The 16,771-nt window shown below is 41.0% G+C and overlaps 1 protein-coding gene across 1 annotated transcript in view; it reads left to right on the plus strand.

Moving 5' to 3' along the window:
• DOCK10 (dedicator of cytokinesis 10) overlaps positions 1–16,771 on the plus strand; it is a 146,554-nt gene that overhangs the window by 51,324 nt on the left and 78,459 nt on the right. Inside the window, exons 2-3 of the mRNA XM_053986205.1 lie at positions 5,052–5,171; positions 12,797–12,886. Coding sequence (XP_053842180.1) covers positions 5,052–5,171; positions 12,797–12,886 — 210 coding nt within the window. The remainder of the gene's footprint in view (positions 1–5,051; positions 5,172–12,796; positions 12,887–16,771) is intronic.

Raw genomic sequence — 16,771 nt, forward strand, 5'->3', positions numbered from 1 at the left:
ATATTAACCATATGAAAACATAGAAAGACGTGTGTTATATCAGAGACACAGTGTTTAACAGGGGAAAGAAAAAGAAGGACAAAGGAGTGTGAGAAACACTTCATGTTGGTGTCATCCTAGAAAGCAGTTTAATTTGCTGTTGTGAGTTTTGGTGGGATTGGGCCTGGTTCATAACATCATTAAGTCTAAAAAAGTGAAGGAAGGTGATGGTGTTATTTTAGTAAGTGGCCTTTTCTTTTTAAGTGCCCATTTCAGTATTTCAAATGTATATTAGAATGAATTGTCATTTTTGACAAGCCATAGCTTGGATGAAATATAAAATCTGAGTCTTGCTTGATCTTGGTCAATCTGGCAATCACAGTAGTTTTGAATCTCTTTATGAGCATGGGTCCTCCTGTCACAGAGACAGGGTTAGGGTATCTGAAGTCCATCAAATAACTTCATTCTGTTTATCTGTTTTCTTAATTTTTTTCTTCCTTTTGTGTGGAAGAGAAGGAATTAATGTAAACACCTCTATTAAAATCAATAAATTCTAGATATTCATGATTTGGTGTCAGAATAATATGACATTAAAGCATAGAAATCATAGCAGTTAGTCTAGCTTATTTTTAGAATGGAGAAGTTCTTGGGATGACTGTTCATAAACTATTGGTCTCTGTTACATCGTTTCCTCCTTCAGAGAGTGTTCACAGAAATGCAGCTTTAGGAGGATGAGATATAATTATGAAGAAAAGATGGGTACTAGCATCAGTGTAAAATGTCTGTGCATCTGGAGGCAAGTCAAGTACCATATTTAATTCTATAATATCATTTATGGGGATATTTTGGGTAGTTACTACTGGGAAATATAATCCTTTTTTACCTAGACCAGAAGATGCTGGCAATGAAGCCATATATCACTGGTGGAATCTGGCTGGTTTCACCCCTGTGAAACTATATTGTCCTCTTATGGTATTGGCTCTGATTTAACATCTCTCCAGTGTTCCAAAAGACTGTGGAAAAGCTGGCTCAACAACATACAAAGCTACACTACACTGTCAGGGTGTGAAGTAAATGGTACTGCTGAGAATGTTGTAGCAGGTGAGGAGTTGGAGAGTGACTTTTTACTAGATGTATTCACAGCCATTTCAGCACAACTAAATTCATTACTCACTTGAGATGGGGAATATAAAAAGCATTACAGAACTCCAAGCCAGCATAATTCGATTTTGGCACGGATTGCCAGGTTGGCCTGTTTCCAAAAAGAACAGACAAGTTAAATTGAGAAGAGGCAGTGCTGTGGTTATTAAATTAGCTTTAAATCACCCCCACTCATTTACAGATCTCTGCTAGTGCTTGCAGGGAGGAATTTGCTAATCCCAACATCACTGCTTCTGTCTGCTTGGGAGGAAAAAACCGAGCAGGCACCCCACAGCAGCAGAGATAAGCTGCTAACTAACCAGCTGCCGCTTCCCATGACAACTGCAGCACGAGCATTGCACTGCTGAGCCTTGCCAAGTCCAAAGTACTGGCTCTGCAAAGGATGGAGTCAGTGTCCACAGAGCAGTATTATGGTCTGTAAGAACATGCAGAATTGATGAAGAGAGGCATCATGTTTATTACACTATCGTGCTGGATGCTGGCAAGGAATGGACTAAATTATCTCTGCAGCCAGTGTATTGACAAGGATGGGCTATTACTTGCATGTATGATTTATGGGAGCTGGCATAATACAGTATTGCATTATACACAGGATTTTGCTGTACTGACATGGAAGGAAGAATGTAATTTTTATTGCATCAATAGAAAAACATCAGCATTAATATTGAAGTGCTTCAGTGAAAAGTTTTGCAGTAGGTTTAATAATGTCATATCTACTTATATTTAGTTCAGATGTGTAATGTTTCTCCAAAGACTTCTCTGTTAACATCTGTTAAAATGCTTCCATCAGATCATGCCCTTTGCAGCACTGAGAGTAGGAGAATTACTGCTGTGGGAACAGTGATGTTCATGCTTGCTGTGTTCCTCTGCTTCGGGGTTTTCTCGAGCTGTATTTTTGTCTCATGTAAATGACCTTGCAGCTGCCAAGGAGAAGTTTCCCCCTGGAGTGTTAGAGCAGCTTTCAGCAATGGCTTTGTGAGCATTGCTGGTTTCTGAAGAGCAAAGAGAGGGCAATGTGGTATAGCTTACCCTGCCTCCACTTGCACCCCAACATCTACAGAGTATTAATTTTGGAGGGGATGTAGCTGCGTTCACCCCAACCTTACTGGGATTTCCAGGGGGAAGAAGGAATACCTCTTCCTTCTGCCAGCCCCAGCAAAAAGGGTGGTTTCCACAGGCATAGAAAACCTGCAAATGCTACACATTTTTATGGGATTTCCCCATATTTCAAGAGAAGTTCCAAGATTTCTGGGGTTTCCCAGCTCTTCCCTGGTCTACAACTTCAATAAGGTGACTACTTATGCCATTTGTTTGCTAATGTTTTTTAGGAGATTTTGAAAATTGACATTCATGATGTTTCCAAGGAGCATCTGACCAAGACTGAGATTGTGTTGACACATGTTTTTTTTTTTGGGAGAGCAGACATTTTATGATTTCAGTGGCATATCTGTCTTACCAAGAGTTGAGATGTTGCAGAACCATTAGCCTGACAGTATCAGCTCTGGGAAGGGAGAGTTATCAGTGTAGTCAATGTCACAAATTTTCTGCAGATGATGTTCATGTTTTAGTGAAACCACTACATAGGAAAAATGCCTGTGTGAAGCACTGGTGCCTCATAAATGTCAGTGCATATATTTCTTTTACTTGGAGTTTTCTGGTAAATGGTTGCTATAACGTTTCCTACTGAAGTTGCACTACTACAAGTTTGCTTTCTGCTGAACTTGAACTGAATGAACTTTGTTCAGGCCTAGGTATCATTACCAAAATCAGTGGTACAGCATAGATGGTACTCTCATTGTGCACTGGTGTCTTCTCTTCATGTTTCTAACTCCTTGAAATGTATGTTTATAAAGTAATATTTAATAAATAGATGCAATGACAGTTTAATGACAAAAAGTCTGAAACTCCTGTCAAAAAGATACTGCAGTGACTTAGCACAGTTTGGATGGGAATGAGAGCAATCTGTGCATGTTGACATGGCCAAGTGACCCCATTAAGATCCTGTGGGGAGCCACTGTCAGCAAAAGACAGAGAGAGAGCTCCCTAAGGGATATGGCTGATTCTGAGCCCAAGAGCTCCTTGAGCAGGGCTGGATCATTGTGTGTCAGCTGGGGCAGGCCAGGGCTAAGTACTGGCTTGGGACAGCTTAAGGTGACGTGGCTGGGTTCATATGAAGTCTTATGTCCTAGTAGGGCTCCTTTTTAACTGGACATCACAAAAACAGAATCTAGTCCTGTCACAGAATCTAAATCAAAGATTAAAGTAGTTTGATTTGTTACTGTTATGTGTTGATCTTGCATGTCTTTTATAATCCTTTAATGTCTCAGCATCAGTAGATAGTGCTTGTGGCCTGTGAATGCTAAATAGTAATGATTTTTAAAAGTTTATTACTCTTAAGTGTGCAAATGGAAGTCTGAGAGTTAATAGATCAAGAAGAGAGGTCATAGATTGAACTGCTGACGGAGCAGTTGTAACTTTTTTAATTGCCTTGCCAGACTTTGGTGGAGCTTTGATGCTTTAAGCATCAAAGTTGGAGTAGATGACCTGCAGAGGTCCTGAGTTATTTTGTGATTCTTGCAGCAGCTGTTCAGCAATTGAATAATTTTCTAAGAACATGTGTATTCCTGTGTTTTAATCTAATTTGTGTGGCTGTGTTACTGATACTTAATTAAGTTATTCATAGATGCATTTGATGCCAAGGGGAGTCTTGGACTAAATATTGAAGGGAAACAATGCTCATAAAGGATCTTGAGATGACTGTGATTACAGAATAAACAACAACTTTCTAGGACAAAGTCAAAAGAGAGAGGGACTATTGCATTTGAGTCATTATATGTATGAGGGACCATACATGGATCAGATAGGTAAAATCATATATGATGGACAATCTCATTGGAGAAATTTGTTTTATGGAGATGTCAAAGCTTTCTTTTTCAATACACCTTGGTTTTGATTTAGGGAAGACAGGAAAATTTTATATAATTTTGAATAGCCCAATGAAAGAACAGTGAATAAAATACTACTTATCTAATGTCATCTTTTGAATCAGAGTAAGAGAGTAAATATTTCTGCATTTGCTTTCCACTAGTGCCCTTCTCTCTCATCACTTTTATTTCCATCCCTTCTGGCAGTTCTCTTGCCCTTTCTCATTCACTCTTCCTGATGCTTGCATCTTTGAATTGAGCAAATGTTCTCACTCTAGTACATGACTCTTCATTTGTTTAATGTATTCTAGCATGTCAGGCAGGCTTCTCTTTTTCTATTTTTGGGTTGTATTTCAAGACACTGTGACTTTCCTTTTTCCTCTGGTGGTTTCTTACTTTACTGCTGTTTCAGGCAATAGTCGTTCTGCTATGATGATACTAGTCCTGCTTTCTGACAAGAGAAGCTGTGGAGGTGGATGCCAGATAGTTTATCCCAGGAGAATAACCTTGGATTATTACCAAGTAAAACAATATGGTGCCTTTCACAAGCTGCCAGCAGTTCAAAAGGTGAATTGTGTAAGACAGTGAAGAAATAAGTAGGTTTCTTATTCTGAAACATATTAGCTCCAAGTCCTGTCTATGTTCAGTTCAAACTGTGTCCATCAGTTTTCTTGATGTATTTATGAAGAAAGAGAGAGAGAATCCCTGAGACTTGCAGGTTAATTAATATGGTGGTTTCAGTCTCCGTAATGAGCTGACAGATTGCTCTGGAGTTTTGAGATGGAGAGTGGCTCTTACAATGGCCCAACTTCCTCACTTCACTCTCATGGCATGAGCTCAGATGCGACAAGCTGAGCAGAATGAAAGGAGAAGTTATTCATGCTTTGGTGTACAAAAGCAAAAATGCCACAGACCTCAGTTTATGAAGGGGGAGGAAAGCAAATTTATGTATAGAGAGATCACCTGGTCTTTTCTTTTTTTCCACAGCAGGAAAAACCCAAACTCTTGGAGCCTTTGGATTATGAAGCTGTTATCACAGAGATCGAAAAAAATATTGGGGACAGCCAGTTTAAGGATCTGATATTATTCCCTGATGATGACTTTTCAGTAAGTACAAGGCAAATATGTGTTGTTCCTTTGCTTAGGTTTGTTTTGTTCATTGATTTAATCTCCACTGCTGGAGGGAGAGCCTGAAATTGTCCAAGGGCTCTCTAAGATTTTCTTAACTCATGCATAATGCCATACTTCCCTCCCACCAAATTCACTTGGCTTTTGTTTTTTTTTTTCCTCTGACATTTATATATGCATGACTTTACTGCTCAGGATTAGATAAAGTTTGAAGGCCTGGTTGTTCCCAGATACAGATGTTCAGGAACCTACAAAACACGTTATTCTATAATGTATACTTGTGTGTTTGCTCAGCACAGTATTAGTTTGGCCAGTCCTAGAATATCTCCAAACTATTATAGTCTAATTTAGTCTAATTTAATCTGTAACTTCTGATCCTGTTCTGTTTGATGTATTTGGCCACTAGATAGAGTCTCTGGTGCTGAGGAAAGCTCTCATGGTGGAACACTGAGGAGCAGTGGATCCCCAGCCCACAGCCATGGAGTTGCCTGATCTCATCCTGGGCTTCCCCTTGTTTGTCCTGGCAAACTGCAGACACTGAGAGTCTGGGGGCCCAGGCAGCTCTCCAGGGGCAGTGCTGGGGTGCTCAGAAGGGTTCCTGGGGAGCTGTGTTGCCAGGCAAGTGCACGGGCACATTGCCTGCATTGAGCAGCAACTTCTGCAAAATCACCCCATCTTTGTATAACATTTAGGTTTTGATGAATAGGCATTCTCTAATGGAAAGACATTTCAATTTGTGACCAATTGTAACTGCTCTGTGAGGGCCCTTCCCATCAGCTCATGGCACTGCTACTGTCCTAGGAGGGCAGCTTAATCTAATTGACTGCTTTGTTTTACTAAATGGCTCTATTTCCTTGGTGGCATTAACTGAGTTAATGTGCTCATGGGATTGAGAGAAGCTAAACAGAATAGATTTCCTCTTTATTGTTAATTCCTTTATCCATTTTGCACATTTGTCAATTTATGAAATTGAAACTTAGCATTACAAAGCTGACTAGGCATACTGTATGCTGTGACAAGGCCCCTGAGCTCTTTGATTTAGAGTAACTGAGCTCAAGTCCATGGAGCAAATCTTCTCAGTGAAAGAAGAATCTTGTCCTACTGCTGAAGACCTCTGTCTTTCAAGCATATTTTCATATCCTTATTTTAATTTTACTTTGAGCAGTTGTTGCCTGGATTTTTAGAAGCTAGTTCTATTTTGTTTCCTCTGTGTTATGCTTTGCAACTATTTGGCATAATCTATTTGAATTCAAAAAATAATAATAAAAAATAGACTAAGACAGATGAGAGAGGTAGTTGCATGGTAGAGGTGGTCTGTACTTACAGAAGATCAAAAGCCATGGTAGGTAGGGTCCATATCCTTGCAATGAACCTCTCTCATGTGTATTATCTCCTCTTGAAGTCAGTGTCAGGGGCAAGAGCCTGTATCACCAGACAGGACTGCAGGGCTTTTGTCCCAGGCAGGTTTTCCAGTTGCAAAGTATCTATTTACAGTCCTGATCCCTCCTGCTGAAATATTACCTGAGCACAAAAGTCTGGGTCAGCCATTTGAGTAGAAAGAGATCCATGTCTGACTGAATTAGGAGGTGCCCAGGCTGGCTCTGAGTGGGATTTAATGTGATAATGCCCGAGGAAATGGTGGCCAGCTCTGTTTAACTGCTAATGATTACACTTGCTGCAGACTTTGTGTCTCAGTGTTGATACAGCCCCAATTTGGGCCTGTGGGTGAGCACATCCTATGGGCAAAAGTCTCTTCAGAGTAAAACCCTAACCAAAAGGGTTGGCTGAAGTAGTGAATATGGGAGAAAATTCTGCTTTTAATAATGATTTTCTATTTTTGGATCTGTCATGTTCACCACATACGTCAGCTATGGGTGAATTATTGTAGCTGTTGTTGCATCTCAGATTTGTTTCTCTTTTTGACTTGCATTCAAAGAGAATGCTGTTATTCTCACAAGACTTCTGTTGGTCATTTCCAACATCTTATGTGAAGTCTGTGGAACAGCAGAGAATTCTTTACATCAATCTGAGCCTGATAGACTGTATTCCTCCATTCCCAGCATCTCCACAGAAGGGTGCAAGATGTATACATCACAGATGCCTCCTCTGGTTTTATTCCACTTGGGGAAAAGATATTTCACTTCTTTTGTAACCATGCTTAATAATCCCTTTAAAAAAATTAAAAATACTTGATTCACACCAGTTCCACTTCTTGTTTTCCTAGCAATTTCTTCCTTATAACTCATTTGCCTGCCTAAAGTCCATTTTCCATTTCAGAAAAAGCATGTCAGCTCAGCTTCATTTTTCACCTGTTCCTGGATCCCGTGAACAAATTTCCCTTCTCTTGCTCTGCTGTGAAATAATGGCCAGTGGAAATTTCTGCAGCACTACATCAGTACAGAGCTTACACTGTACTTGGTGGTAGTGAGAGGGAGTTAATGGGCTTCCTGTTGCACCTATAAAAAGCTTGGTGATGATCCTGGTAGTTTTGCATCCTCACCATTGGGTTGTTGTGCTTCCTTCACCTTCTACTCCCCAAACCTGGCCATGCTCTCCTTGACAGCTGGAGCTGCTGCTGTCTGGGATTCCTGTTTCTCACTTCTCCACTGTGTTTGCCAGAAAGGAAGCCATGCAGGAAGTAGTACACCTTCCTTCATGTTGGTCTCACTCCCACCTTTAACTTTTAACATCTTAGTGTTACCTGGATTTGTTGTCATACATCTGTGCTTCTGCTCCTAAGCACTGCCATACATCCAAACATGTATCCTTGTTGTATCCTTTCATAGGTATTTTTTTATCTTTTCTTCCATCCTTTGGAAATTTACTGAACACCCAGCAGGCTCTTTTCAAATCTGCAAGATCTGAAGTCTTGCTTAAAATCACTGTTGCTCTTCCTTAGTGGCAAGGAGTGCTGGCAGGACCAGCACTCCTTTGCTAATAGCATTTCTTGTGTGGAGGTTTAGTAGCTAAATATGTTAATACTATGTTGATAAATATAAATTAATTGTATTAAAAAGGTAGATTAAAGTATTTCATAGTAACTTAAATTTGTATGGTGTAAAAGCATGTTAAACTCTCGGGGTCATGAAAATTTGTTCCTCCTTTTCACATATGACTTTCTTAAATCTGTTTGAAAAGCAGAACTCAGATTTTTTTTTTTTTTAACTATTTGTATAAATATGGCTGAATGCCTGGTTTTCAACCTGCAATAGAAACAATAATTCGTTGCCTAAATTTAGGACAGGTGTAAGATGGCAAAACTTGCCTGCATAATGCAAAACCTATTGAAGTTCAGCCTGATATGCTCCTGACTCTTTGGGCTTCTGAAAGCCCACCTGGGAGCCCTGCTCCCTCCAAGCATCACGGAGGCCTTAAAAGAAGAGGGGCTGAGTTGTGAAATTGCTGTACTTGCCATCACTGCAGGCATGATTGTTTCCAAGCTTCTTATTTTTAGCTTTGAACAAAAGCCAAAATCTCCCTGTTTTTCAGGTTGTGAAACCTCTGCTTTCTAGATGCTGTGCAGGGACAAAAGTTGTTCATTTGGACACAGAAGTTCATAACAGAACCAGATGCATCTGTAAGGGGAGGGAGCAAGACAAGGATGCTGTCTCTTAACATGAAATGTGTATGCCATAGGGGCAGCTGGAAGTGCAGGTCTTGGAGCCTCCTTGGAAAAAACCCTAGAAACCTGACTGTTATTTCTAAGATCAGAAGAGCTACAGTGGTGAAATCATGAGTTATTTCAAATAGCACATGATTTAACTCCCACTTTGCATGTGAGTATCTGCTCATTCTTAGAGGAGCAGAAATTGAGTCCATTTCTCTCATGATTAATGGGGTTATGGGTATCCTTGACATGCAGGTTTGCATGGGCTGGAGGAGCAGGACAGTGAGAGGTATCTGGACTCCTAGGGAGGCACTCCAACTGCTTAAGTAGAGAGAGCTAATAGAGTCAGCAAAGCAAGCTGTGGGCAAAGCATAGCTGCTCACACTGAATGTGATTCAGCGAGTGATGGGGCAAAATCTGTCCTTGAAAGGTGCTCTGTTCCTGCTTTCCTTTCTCCTTGGCCCCACACAGGTGGTGAGGTCTGTGCTGGGACTGCAGCCTGTCAGCAAGCCCTGTACCACAGCAGCCTCTGCACCGTGGTATCTGCACAGCATAGTTGCATCCTAGCCTTCTTTTTTATTTTGATGGACTATGTCATTGCATATTTTGGTAATGTTTAGTAAATCTGTTTACTTGGATGAAAGTGGGGCTGAGCAGCTTTTCTTTAGAGAGCCTGAACTTCAGCATTATGAGGGAGGAACATGTCAGCCCATGTGTGGTTAGGTCTCTCTGAAGGGCAGCCTTTGCAGGAAGTAAATGTCATTGTTGTTGCTGCATCCCTCTGAAGATTTAACCACTGCTAACGTTCTTTCAGACTAAAAGCTGTTCAGAATAGATTGAGACTGAAAATGTTTGAAATGGCTAATGGAGTTTGAACTCCATTTTCAAATGCTAAATTCACCATGCCACTGGGAAGTAGTCACTGCCTGAAAACATTATCCCTAATTAGTGTTTGAGAAGGAGCAGTATTAACTTTTGTGCTTCACTGTAGAAGTTGAATGTGGCAAGAGAAGATGCTTAGTGAAATTGCACCTTATAGCTCCAACACCTGGGGCCAACAGCTTATGCAGATGAGACAGCCTGGCAGTGCCAGAAATCATGGTTAGATATAGGATATTTATATAAAATAAAATAATTCAGAAGAATTATAGACTTGAATATTTTAGGCTGATACCTGCATTATTTGATTACCACAGTTTGCATGCGCAAATGAGAGGGTAATTGGTCTCTGGGTTGAACAAACAATTGCCATGATTGCCTAAACATTAGAAAATTAGGTTAAATTCACAGCAGATTCATAAATACTGAATTCTCTAAATAAAATCTCTGATTTTTTGGATGAATGTTTCAGAAGCATATATTCTGTTGTTGAAATTTAGTTCTTTTCTGAATAAAGCAGTTTTGGTGAATAATGCCATGCCTAAACAGCCTTTAAGTGCATTTAACTTTGAAAATAATCAACTATGAACAGGAAGAGCCTTTGTGGCCAAGCTTGTGCAGCTAAGTGGTTAAACATAACCAGTTCTCAGAAGGGAAGTGCTTTGTAGTTTTTAACACAAGTTTAAATATAAAAATATGCAACATTTTCCATGTCCCAGTTCTTTGTAAATAAACCTGTGGTATTCATTGTCAGAGTCTACAAAGACAACAAGCCCAGTGTTACCTAATTTCTCAGGTTTGTAGGGCTGTTGTTCTTTCTTTCAAGTGCAGTCTTTTTGGGAAGAACAGTGGGGGACCCAGTGAGCTTGGGTTACCTGTCTTGTTCAGATACAGTATTTTTAACAGGCTGTGTAAGGAGAAGGAGGCACAATGGCCCCACAAAGACAAATATTAGCTCAGTCAGTGTGTTCATATCAGTTGACAAGAAATGTTGCATTAGGTAAAGAAAATTGACTTGCTCTATGTCTTAACTATAAAAAAAAGCTACTTGAAACTACTTTCTGTACAATACATGGAGCAGGCAGGTTTTGCTGTGGGCAAGCAGAACAGGTCTCTCTGAAGCTTATTCACCATCATGACAGGGTCAGTGTGAGGTGCAGGATGCATTACATCTCTTCTGTGGCCTCCCACTCTGCCTCAGTCTGGGGAGAGCAGTGGCTCCTCAGCAGTGCTGTGTGTGCTGGGAGGATGGTGCCTTGTGGCTACAGGGCCCAGCTCTGGGAAAAGCTCCATATCGTGGACCACAGGGGCACCCCTGCCTTTCCAGCTGTGCTCAGGGGTTGTGTCTTGTTGTGACTGCTTAAAAAACTTTACTGCTTAAAATGTCATGTATGTGTGAAGTAAGAGGAATAAGGTGCATTTCAGAGACTGTGAGTACTGCTGGGAAGTCCCTAAGCAACCGAGAATTACGACATCTATTACTAAGCATGGCCTGAAAATTCATACTTCTCTATCTTCTGTCTCTTTTACTCCTAGGCTCAATGATTGTGTAAATCACTTCATGCAGGCATTGGTAACACAGCTGGGTAGAGCCCAGGAACCCACATGCAGGAAACTGTGCTCAGTCAGAACAATGGGATTTTTTTTTTCACTTTCTGGTGTCTATGAGGCCCCCATAATTTTTTGTGAGAGCCATGGTTTAGTCATATTGTATCCTGAGCTCTCCAGATGAAGCAGAAGTTTGGGGAATCCCATGATGTTTCTGCCTGAGTGATACATGCTTTTTTTTTCATAACTACACATGTGGAAAGTGATGGGGGGAAATCAGAGTGGTTCATGTAAGCTCTAAGAAAAAATGCAGTCAATAATATCCAGGCACTTGTTGTGTAGAGTTTGGGTGCTTCAGTTTATGGAGAGAAAACATCACCTTTTAGTCTGAGGGTGAGGATATGGAGGAGAGTCTCCAGGGATGCAGTAGGTACTGCAAGCTGCTTCATGAAATTAGTATGTGGTAATTCTTCATACTAGGCAAGTTGCATGCCACAGGCCTTCCTCTGGAAATCTTGGGTCTTTCTGTAATGGAAGAGAAAATGTGTTTGGGTGGCCAGATTTGTCTGGATTTCAGTCCTTGGCTATCTTGAATGACAGAGTTACTCCACTGTAACTGAGAGCATAATCTGGGCTGCTGGGCATTGATTTTGGTTGTTTTCTCCTCTTATGGCGCAGAAAAATGAGTGGGACAGATCTGTAGGTTGATTGAAAATACCCCAAAGCTTCCTCTTGTGAACCTTCTGTGAAGTGGCTGCCTTGGCTGACCCCAGCAGTGTCCTGGTCACACAGGCATTGCTGGTGGCCCTGGCCTCTTGCTGGCCTGCTGGGAGCCAAGAGAAGCTTGGCTCCTTGTGGAGAACTTCAGGAGATCCACTTCTCTCTGTGGTTTCCTGTTCTGGAGCTTGGCAAGACAGCTCATCCAGCAGCTGCTTTCAGAAAAAGGGCTTAATTTGTGGAGGCTGGAAGAGGCTGCAGGCAGTGCCAGGAGTCCCTTGTCAGCCCTGTCCTGCTGCCCGTGCCCATGGGAGGGAATGTCCCTCCAAGAAAATGCTGCCTGGTTCTCCTTGCTTTCCAGCCCTTGAGCTGTCCTGTGGCACTCCTTTTGCAGCTTCCTGGAGCAACTCTGCTCCTCTTCTCCTTTCAAAAGAGTCAAAGCTTTTAGTTCTGTCTCCACGTTCCTTGCCAAAAAGGCATGAGGTGGAGAAGGGAAGTGGAGGAAGCAAGTATCACTGTTGGATTTGGCATGTATGTCTGGGAGAGGATGTAAGGAAGACGTGACTTTTCTTTTATCAGAAACCTCAGAGACTGAAGGAACTTTGCTTGGAACAGTTTTATTCCCAGAAATCTACTTGAACACTGTTCTTGCTCATAATTAATGCCTTAGCTGATAGTTTTGAATAGTGTGTGTGGGCAGGAGCTGGGTTGCAATTGTTGGTATGCATGTGTGTTGGCTGCACGACAAACTGAAAAATGCAAGCCATGATAACAAGGTTCTTAACCTCTTCCTAAGACAAAACTGCTCTTCTGTTTGGCTTTGACTAAATTGCTTTTTTTTTTTTATTGTCAGATAGACACAATTTCACTGGAAATCAGGACGCTGTATCCTTCTGTACCTGAAGATGCAGAACAAAAGGCAGAAAATTTATTTGTTAGAGAGGTGAGTATCTAATTTTAAATGAAACCAAGAGTTTGGGGGAGGTTTGCTATGTTTATAATGAACATCTTTTTTCTTTTAATATGCTTTAGGTGATTTGAATCAGGTTCAAATTTTGAAGGCTCTGTAGGAGGGGGGAAGGTTATCAGCATGTCTGCAGTTGCCTATTGTGAGGTGTTTGTATCTAGAAAAAATGTAAATGCACTGAATTAGCCTGTCACTGTACTGCTTTCCAGCTGCATTCCCTGCCACCACTAGTCCACTGATATTGATGTTGGTATTTTTACATCACTGCTAATGATCAGTGATATGCATGTGCCTTGTACTTTGAAAATATTGATACCTTTCCAAAAATAGATAGCCAGCTGGCACTGGTTTAGACTCTTAGGTGTTATTACAAGGTATGTATCTCACTTGGAGGTGTACATATGAGGAGTAGGTGCACTGTGAAGGGTGCATAGGGATTTATATTTATTGTCAGTATTTAGAGTCTGTTTCACTTTACCATAATAGAAAGTTCAACAAGTTCTTCCTTTAAAGTTAGAGGCCCACCAGGAGTCAAAAATTGCTCTATCTTTAAAAACCTCCTATGGTTGTATTGCTTCCATACCTGATCTCAGATTGTAGGAGAAGATTTCTCATCCTGCTGCCTCAGGAATATTTCGTGTTGTCACTAGTTTTATCATTTTGAAGGACTTTAGAGGAGCTGGTTGCACTGTTCAAAGGAATTTACTTTAGATGGTCCCCAGAACATTCCCATCTTTCATTATAGACGTGCAATATAGCTCACTATTTGCATTCACAAAACAGGTTTATGAAACCAAATTTTTGGCCAGCTTTGAGAAGGAGTTAAATTCCAAACACTTATGATTAGCCCGTAATGTGATGGTTCTCAGCCTTATTTCACATATTGGGATTTTTCACACCTCACTTCTGGTCTGAAAAATTACTTCATATGCACTATAATTGCAAGAAGAAACTGTGGAGGGAAACTCAGTCACAGACAAGCACAGGGGTTAGAAATCATTAAGTCCAAAATTAGGCAGAAATGTAGCTGTTGACTTGTGTGCAATGTGACATTTTACAGGCTGGCCCTATTTCTTTTCAGCAGGTCTAAAAAGAGCAATAATCATTTACTGCCGGCTCAGATTGCCTACTTTGCCATCTTTGTTAATCTGGCAGCAGTGTTAAAAGATAACATAGCTTGTGGAGTTATCTACCTTCCCAGAAGCCTCACTGCCCTTTCAGCACTTTGGGGTCTGCTTTTTATCTTAAGGTTCCACAAGTTGCAAGGCCAGCACTGCGCTCATGGCTTTGCAGAGAAAGTGCTGGGTCTAAAAATGGAACACGGTGCACAGTGCCTGGGAATTGTTACAGCGGAGTACGCCAAGGGGATGCTAATGCAACCTGGTGAAGCACATATTGAGTGCATCTATAGCTTTCTCTGCAGTACCAGTGAGCCAAGGGGAGGGGGAGAGGGGAGCAAAGCAGTGGAAAAAAACAGTGCTACAGGAGTAAGCCTGTGCATGGAAGAGTGGCAGGGTGAAGACTCTGTTTAAAGTAGTAACGCGTATGTTCCAATTTGCCACAAAGCCAAAAACGATACATATATTCACAATAAGTTAAAGTCTATGAAGAGGATGGTTTCCTGTCCAAAATTAGGACAAAACTGAGCATGGGGTTCTGTGAAGATCTGTGATGGTAGTCCCCTGCAGCAATTGCAGAGATGTTACTGCCCTAGCAGCAGCCCGTTGTGTTCACAGCAGATGTTCAGCACTTCAGGATAGATGTACAGGAGTGGAGTTGGTGGCTTTTGTTTCTGTCTTGGAACTGTGGAAAAGCCAACTCTTCACTCACTGAAGGAGGCTTTCTTCAAATATAGCACAGTATGAACAGTGAAGGTATCCACCTTGTGCACACTTGAGTGACTTGTGGCAACCCAGGCTCAAATGCCTAATTCCTGATGAGACTCTGGGGAATGTCCAGCTCCATATGCTGAAGCCATTTGGGTATCAGATGTCTCTGACTGCTCACTGTCTCAGTACTTCAGCAAGTTGAGACAAAGACCTGGAGCAAGTTGGTGAGCTGTAAAAGAAGGATCTCCTCTTGGAGGGGAAGCTAATTGCCTCCATGTGGTGCAGTGTGAGGACATGGTACTGAAACGGTTTAAGACCTCAGATCCATGACCTCGTGTCTCATTCTTCTGGGTGCTTGGTGGTGTTCAGATGGCCTTGCCTACAAGACAAGGTCATTTGTAAAGGGTTTTCAGAAGTCTGTGGTAATGCCTTAACATCCTATCTGTTTCTTTCCAGCTGTGTGTTTCCCACTGGTGACATAGGAAAGCTTTTCCTCCACCTCTAGCCCTTTCATTGCTGTAGCTCTTCAAGGATGAGGGTTTTTCCCCCAGCCCTTACCAAAATCCATCCAAAGACACCATCAGCATTGATCAGATTTCTCTTCCTCAAGCAACCATAAAGAGTACTCAGAGGCACACCAGGAGGACTCAATTGCCTGGGCAGTATCAGTTTATGGATCCAAAAGAGCTGACAAGACAGATGGAGACAGATGAGGCTGATATTGCTGAGGAAAGCTTTCAGTATCGATGGCATTTGATGCTGTCCACCTGTAGCAGAATGTTTCTGCCTCTGGTTGTCTATTCAGTTCTCTTAATACCGCTTTTGGATTCCTCAGGAACTCTAAACTTTCCCTATTGATGATATTGAAATGTTATTGCAATGGCTGAGGCAGAAGAATTGACTTTAAATAAGATGTCTTACAGCATCAGACATTCCTATACCTGTAGTTGTATTAGGATCTTTTCCTTGTGGATTTTTTCCACCTTAGCTTTTCTTAGGGAGGACTAGCCTGAGAAACTAAATCAGGTTCCAAGAAAGGCGAAATTTCCAGAAACTTCGAAAGCCAGAATGAAATTGTCTTCAGTGGTTTGTTGTTTTAAGTATTCCTAACTTCCTTTATCATGCTGCTTCCTTCCAAATTCTGAATTTTTTCATTCCTCGCAGAATCTGCTGCACATCTACTGCATTAATGCCAGTCAACATTGTCCTCATGGTCCATAATTTTGGCAAAAAGAAAAAAAGGTATATGTAAAAAAAATGCAGAAAGTAAATAAATATTAGTTTTCAACTCTCCTTTAAGAAATGAGTTTAGCCAGATGATCCAAAAAAAAAAAATGTGCTATGTGGATAAGTTTTTGGGAAACATGTTTGCAGAGGGGCTGTCCCCATAAATGAGAGGTGTAGGAGCTTTGCAGGGGCAGAAGGGGTGATCTTTCTGGGTGAAAAACAAAAATGAAATAACAGTGTCGGAATATTTCAATTTTGTTCAGTGAATGATGTAGTTAATTTTGTCTGTGGTAGTACAGTGTTCATGTGGGTGTCTCTGAACTTTCCTGTTGAGGTTTCCTAAATACAGAAGAGGGAGTTGTCACTTGTAGAAAGCTTGCAAAGCCCTTGCTACTCATCTGAGGGAGTTTTTATTTGAGATTTTGCAGGTTGGGTTTTACAGGATCTGTAAGTAATTACGAAACATGAGTTTTATTAATCACAATGCAAAAAAGCCACAGCCTCCTGTATAAGTTCTGAAAGTGATGCTGTGCCATAGTGTTGATTTCTGAGGCTTTTTGATTTGCAGGCTAATCTGCATTGTTCTTAGCTCTTTCCAAATCAGACTAAAATGGGAACTCCTGTTGACAATGACACCCAGAAAGTTTTGTTGTCATTCATCACATCATGACATTCAAAATCTAAGTTTTTTCAGTGCTTGAAAAAGCTGTAGCGTCAGGGCTGGACATAGATCATTAAAGGATAGTGTGTCTTTTGATAGCACAGAAGATAAATACTTGTTAAAATGTTTTATACTTTAAAATAA

The sequence above is a fragment of the Vidua macroura genome, chromosome 10 (assembly GCF_024509145.1).
Source record: "Vidua macroura isolate BioBank_ID:100142 chromosome 10, ASM2450914v1, whole genome shotgun sequence".
Classification (NCBI taxonomy): domain Eukaryota; kingdom Metazoa; phylum Chordata; class Aves; order Passeriformes; family Viduidae; genus Vidua; species Vidua macroura.